Here is a 7,069-nt window from a genome sequence, read left to right on the forward strand (position 1 = left end):
CCATAGTAAGAACTCCTACCCTCACCTTAACCCTTATATCACAGCAAACAGAAAATCTGGCTTCAAGGGGAGACTGTTAATGATAAGGAATGGAACAGTAATGGAAAACAAGGCTGTTAAAAAGCAGATGTCCTCATGACTTTACAGATGTGATTGATAGTAACATAGCTGGAGGCGATATGTTGTATGGCAGAAAATGCGCAAGTGGAAAATATGTGTGTTCTAATGAGAAATGTGGTTGGGGCTCCAACTGCAAAGAGGGGTATACTGTACCAGCAACACATTCCACTCATTTAGAGACAGAGCCGGGCGAGGTGAACAACATCATCTCAGATCAACCAACTGGTAGGAATTCCTTTAACTAGCACTTTTAAAAAATTAGAGCAAAAGATGTTTTTAGTTTATATTTCTGTTTCTAAAATTGTATTATTCTGCCTACATGCCTACAATGGTATATAATTATGTCTGATTTTGTAAGAATGAAATATAGTAATTAGCTTCCTGTTTTTTTTAAATGACATAACTTTAATTAATTTTTATCTATGTTTCCCATCAGTGATCATGTTGGCAGTGGTGTTCCTGCTTGTGATGGGTATGGTGGATGTGAGCACCAGCCAGCGTTTCAGTCCATTCCAGCGGCTGTCCCATTTAAGAGGGCGATGGCAGAATGCCGGCTGGTATTCCGAGGACATAGATTGCCCCCTGGAGTGTGATTGCCCAGCAGCCTACCCCATGGCTATGTACTGTCAGAGTCGCAGCCTTCAGCATGTTCCTTATATCCCATCACATATCAAATATGTCTACCTGCAGAATAACCAGATCACAGGCATCCAGGATGGTGTGTTTAACAATGCTACCAACCTGCTCTGGTTGATTATGTCTCACAACAAGCTCAAGTCAGACCAGATCAGCAAGAATGTCTTCAGCAAATTAGAAAAATTGGAACAGCTCTACCTGGACCATAATGAGCTGAGCCATATGCCTCAGAACTTGCCCGTATCTATCACAAACTTGCGGCTTGGTCATAATAAGATCTCAAAAATCTCCTCCAACTCGTTTGAAGGAATGGTCAACCTTACCACCCTACAACTCCTAGCAAATATCATAGAGGACACACCAGATGTATTTAAGGGACTGAAGTCCATGACCCTGCTGGATATGAGGAAGAACAAGCTCAAACAAATCCCTGTCAACCTCCCAGAGGACCTGCAGCAGCTTTACCTGGAGTTTAATGACATTGAAAGTGTGCCACCAGGCTTTCTCACCATGAATCCCAAACTGCAATTTGTCCGGTTGTCTCATAACAAGCTGACTGACAAAGGACTTCCTGCCAGTGTCTTCAATATCAGCACACTTGTTGAACTTGACCTGTCTTTTAATAAACTGGAGAAGATCCCTGCTGTTAGCACGAATCTGCAGAACCTGTACTTGCAAGCCAATAAGATCAAAGGTATGTACACTTCTCTGTTATTTAAATTTTTTAAATAAAACTGTTTCATTGGTTTTAGATCACAGATTTAAAAAGGACAATTTCATAAAGTGTAACATGATTATTTACATAAAATTATAATTTTAAACAAAAAAGTATCCATTAATATATTATTTATTTGCTTTTCTTTTGAATAATGAGTGGGACCTTATATTACCCAAGGAGTATTGTCATGGACACTGAACTCGGTACTTTCCAATGAAAAGACTGCTACTTGTAATTATTTTTTTTTTTGTTTTTTTTTCCCCTGAAAGCTGAAACATTTAATGTATATAGAATATGTATTATAAATATATAATGTAAATTCATTTTTTTACTATGGTACATGTAACATGATTACATTTGATTCCTTTGTGTTACATTCACTCCACGTCATCTTGTCAGTGTCATACACTGACAATAGAAGGCAAATCTAACTAATGCATAGTAGGGATGATTTTCACTTCCGATATGATACCAATATTGCAACCATGAACATCAGCCGATACCAATATTGATCTGATATTATAGCAACAGTAATCGTACATACTTTAATTATTTTGTAGAGTTTATAAAGTGTTATATACTTAAAGAGAACAACAGTCAGCAGCAGTACGTAATGAGAAAGATGACCCACGTATTAATATCAATTCAATTGAATAGAAAAGTAAAACATTAATTAGGAGACCCTATACAAAGATGGTTATTATTATTATTAGTATTATTATTAGTATTATTATTATTATTATGTATAGTATATTATTATTAGTATAGGTATCGGATAGGTGAATGGATGAATGAATGGGATGCCTGGGTCTGGGGCCCTCCGTTGTCGGGCCTGCGCGGGTGTCGCCTTGTTGGGGGGTTCCCTCTCTCCGGGCCCGTCTCCGGTCCCCCCCGCTGCCTCTACGGCGGGGCGCCCCTCTGGTCTTGGAGGGCCACTTTCGTGGGGGACGGGTGCGCCTGCCCGCGTCGGCGGCCGGGGCGGCTCTGTCTCTCCGGGCAGGCTGGCCCCCTGCCGGGTGCGGGTCGTTGGCCTGAAGGGTGAGGGCCTCCTGGCCGCGTGTCCGGCCCGGACCGGGTGGCCGGGGATTGCCTGGGTCGCGGTCCGCCGCCGCGGGATCCCTGGCTGCTTCTTTCCGCGCCGTGGGGGCCCCGCCCGCGGGCCCCCTCGGCCGCCGCCGGGTGGGGGGGGGGCCTCGCAGGCGGTGGGTTGCCTCCCTCCTACTTCTCCCCTCTGTGGGGTTGCCGGTGGCCTGGGTTCCGGGCTCTTCCTTGTCGGCCTCTGGTCTCGCGGGTGGCGGGGTTGCTCCCCCCCCTCCCCCACTATAGATACACTTCAGGTGGAGCTTTGTTTGGTTTATTACACACACACACACACACACACACACACACACACACACACACACACACACACACACACACACACACACACACACACATACACACATATAGTCATTTAGTCACATGCATACACACACACACACACACACACACACACACACACACACACACACACACACACACACACACACATGCATGATCATATACACACACACACACACACATAGACATACACACTGGCTTGTTCACCTGCATGCTGGCTCTCTAGTTTTTGGGTTTAGGTAGCGGTAGCGATAGCTTAGCTCAGACTGCGATCAGATCTCAAGATTTAGGTCGATTGCTGTTCGTGTTTTGGATGGCTCCGTGCCGGTTTCGTGCTTTGTTTGTGGTTTTTTGTTGCAGATTTCCAGTGCTTGACGTGTGTCTCCGTGTGTTCCTGCTTCCTGGATTGGCAGTGGATGTCGTCACCCCCCCCACCCCCTCCCCCCCCCAAAAAAAAAAAAAAAACAAACACTGGGTTTGTATGTGTATATTTATGTATGTGTACGCATATGTGTGCGTATATATATATGTATATATTACATATAGTAATAATGCACATAAAAAAAAAAAAAAAAAAATTAGGAGACCCTGAAAAATAACCTCTGTAAAAAAATAAAAACAAATTATACTTATAAAGTTCAATTCAAGGCACGGCCACTATGGTAGGAAGAACTGAGAGCAGGAACACACAAAAAACAACAATATTTTCCACTGTCCAACTGCTTAAACTTAAGAGTGATCGCCTCGGTGATCTTCTGAAACTCCTCATATCGTTGTTTGTGATGCTGCTTCAAATGCGCAATGAGGTTGGTCGTATATAACCTCCTCGCTTCTGTGCCACCACGGGAAATTTGTACATTACAAGTTTAGCATGTAACACAGCCGACCCACCTTGTCCTTGCTACATACACACACTTGTTGTGATCACATGATCTTCCACCCCAGCATTTCCTTAACATTACTGCTGCCCGCCAAAGAAGAAAATCGTGTAGGGATGACGCTTTTCTTCTTTGGCGGGAGCAGCAATGTTAATGTACATTACTGCCAACTACTGTGTTGGAGTGTGAAGGTTCACCTATTGTGTGTGAGTGTTTATATTAGAGATTTTAGATGCAGTCCGATATAATCTGATATTCGTTTTTTGGCTACGGTAATATCGGAAAGATATCTGATATCAACATTGGATCAGGACAGCCCTAATACAGTGGGGCAAAAAGTATTTACCCAGCCACCAATTGTGCAAGTTCTTCCACCTAAAAAGATGAGAGAGAGGTGTAACCCAGTGTTAAAATGTGGTTGTGCCACTGCACTACTACAAAAACTGTGTGGTTACTCTACTACACTCACCAGCTCACCAGCTCACTCACTCACTTAATCACTCACACCAGGTTCCAATCAGTGATTGCCACTACACCACACCCATAGTTTGAAGCCATCACTTTGCCACAAACAGTGAGGTGCACATCACTGGCTGTGGCAGACTCCATTTACTCGTAAGGACCCGCTGATATTACTGATGAGCTGATGAGCTATAGAGAATTGGCCAGGTTTCTTGTCATACCTGAATGATCTTGGATGACTTAAAACACAATGGCGAGCCAAGCCCAGAGAGCTAAGCCCAGAGAGCTAAACCCAGGGAGCTAAGCCCAGGGAGCTAAGCTAGCCCGGAGAGCATGTGCCAGTTTCTTACCTACCAGGACGGTAGGCCCTCAGCTCCATAACCCACACAGCCCCTCCATCACCACTCCAACCAACACATTGGAGCTAAGCACAGGGAGCATATGAACTCTGAACTCTGAACTGAACTCTGAACTATGACCAATGACTGATTGAGTCACTTTGGGCTTTTTGATTTTTTTTTCTCAACTGTTGCTATTTATTTATTTTTTTGTTTATTTAATAATAACAAAAAAATGTTATTCGATGCAGGCGTCCTGAGCAACCGCAAGCGATTTTTGACGCTCTCGGAACACGAGGCAGCGGTTGTACTTCCTCAGAAAACTGAGGAAGTACATTTCCACAAGGCCGCTACGAACCTCCTACACGTAAGCCATGGAGCCAGTGCTCACCAAGAGCATTACCGCCTAGTATGGCAGCTGCACTGCCATAGACAAGAAAGCTCTGCACAGTGTGTGCATGAGCAGCCACCCCCGCCTGCCATTGTCTGTTGTCAATGTCATGTGACAAAAAAATTGAATTCTTTTTCTTCTTCTTCTTCTGGAAGTGTAGATTCCTAAATACATCAGTTGCAACTAATCTCTGAACCCAAAAAACAAAGACTGACAGCAAAATCATGAACAAAGAACTTTAAAATTGCAGTCCCCAGACGTCATGATGGTTACATAAATCTTTTCAGTTATGTTTTTTTTTAGTGAAACACACATGCTGCAAGATTTAAATTCACATTTTAAAACAAAAATAGTCAAAAACTTTAACAAAAAAGTGTCTGGTACTTTTTATTGTCTAAACATAATTATATTCAATTGATTATGAATTATGAAAAAGGAAATATGATTATCATAATTGGCTTGGAAAATATCAAATGACCTTATTTGCCTGACTTATGCCCTGACTTATTTTTAGTGGCACGTTGCTCACAGCACACAATTCCACAAAAAATGAACTCAATTTATCACATAATAAGCAACAACAGTTGCTTGTGTAATTATGTCCTGTAAAGTAAAATTAAGTTATTCGCTGGTTCATGTGTACTGTTGGAAGCTGCCTTGGTTGCACAATACGAAGTCTCTGAAAGACTCTGACAGTTGAAATCATGCAACTTCTGATCATATTTGGCTCACTGACTTGAAAGAACTGCAGTTTTGACCACAGTTAACAGTCACATCAACACTGCACACTTAAGGGATGAGATGTCCAGACTAGGTAAAAGTAGTCATTACTGTTCATTGGTGTTTGGACAGCATTTATGATGTTAGTGCAAGTGTAACCCCTTCTTTTTCCCCATTTTAATTCTCTTTCAGAGTTCTCCCTGAGCAGTTTCTGCAGTACAACTGACATGACAAACTTCTCAATGCTAAAAATGCTGCGTTTGGAGGCCAATGAGATCAGCGCCAGTGAGATTCCTGCTGAAGCTGCCTACTGTTTGAGGCGTGCCTTTGTGGACGTGTAGCCCTTCCTGCCTTATAGTGTCTCCATCTGTACACTATTCGCTGTCCTCTCCACTAAAATGTGGTTGAACAGTTTTTATACTTTTTTTCAGTGAGTAAACAGTTCCAGTATTAGTCAACAGGAAATACCATAGTTGTTTAATCCCATATCCAGATGGCAGGCATGAGTGGTATGAGTATGAGTGACAGAGAATTAGGAAAAAGGGGCAGATGACTGACATTGTTTTTACAAATGAATACTCCTACATTTAAATATGTTGTAACCAGTGACAATAACTTTTATTTGTAATATCTGTAATGTCAGTCAGCTCCATGAGATTCAGTTTGGATCTTTGGCTCCACCATGTGGAAAGCGATAAGACTTCATGCCAGGCAACAATGCTTTTGAATACTTCTCAGATGGGACATTTTACCAGTAACTTGTATTATTAACGACTTGCATGCAGTAATTCATTGAAACGGTGCTTGTTATAACTGTTTAACACAAAGCGTTATTAACTCAAAAGTTTGTTAACATTTACTTTAAAATTTAACACTTTAAGTTGCATAATGTTTTTTTTTTTTTCTTGGGTTCAGTATCTACAGTGTGCATTGTACTGTTATTAAAAATGAAAGAAAAAAGTATGTATAAGTCATCAAATAGAAATATATGCTTGACAATATTTGTAATTATTGATGCTATTCAATGATACATTTGTAGTTTTTATTAAATCTTGAGTACAATAAAATTGTCTGCAGGATTATGTATTTGTTTGAATGATTAAAAAAAAAAATGTGATTAAAAGTCAGCTCAACCCTTAAACAACCATTTAACTGTCAATCCAACAGATTAAATAGTAAGAAAAGTATGTGAACTTCAAAGATTAGCATCCAGTTTGACTGTGAAGTTAGAATAATATTTTTTCTTTCCAATTATTCCATAAACAATGAGAGAGAGGGTTTTATGGTGTGATCTTTTTAGAAATCTATTGTGGCCCACATGATAGAGGTTTTCCTAAAATGTAGAGTTCCATGCATCAAACATCAGGAGATATCATGGTTTGGGCTGTATGTGTGAGTTTTAAAGGAAAATATCACAAAAAATAAA

The 7,069-nt window shown here is 41.1% G+C and overlaps 1 protein-coding gene across 1 annotated transcript; it reads left to right on the forward strand.

Annotated features, from left to right (window-relative positions):
• The first annotated feature begins 282 nt into the window (after positions 1-282).
• fmodb (fibromodulin b) lies at positions 283-6,685 on the forward strand. Its single transcript, XM_061734821.1, has 3 exons — positions 283-345; positions 557-1,450; positions 5,836-6,685. Exons 2-3 carry the CDS (start codon positions 562-564, stop codon positions 5,982-5,984), a joined length of 1,038 nt encoding a protein of 345 aa, XP_061590805.1. The 5' UTR covers positions 283-345; positions 557-561; the 3' UTR covers positions 5,985-6,685.
• Positions 6,686-7,069: the final 384 nt, after the last annotated feature.

The sequence above is a fragment of the Cololabis saira genome, chromosome 12, assembly GCF_033807715.1.
Source record: "Cololabis saira isolate AMF1-May2022 chromosome 12, fColSai1.1, whole genome shotgun sequence".
In the NCBI taxonomy this organism is placed as follows: Eukaryota; Metazoa; Chordata; class Actinopteri; order Beloniformes; family Belonidae; genus Cololabis; species Cololabis saira.

Bases quoted from the DNA above. Each gene is read 5' to 3' on its own strand.
- fmodb (XM_061734821.1), top strand. From the start codon at position 562: ATGTTGGCAGTGGTGTTCCTGCTTGTGATGGGTATGGTGGATGTGAGC. The intron at 1,451-5,835 runs GTATGTACACTT...ATTCTCTTTCAG, and splicing joins GCAAGCCAATAAGATCAAAG to AGTTCTCCCTGAGCAGTTTC.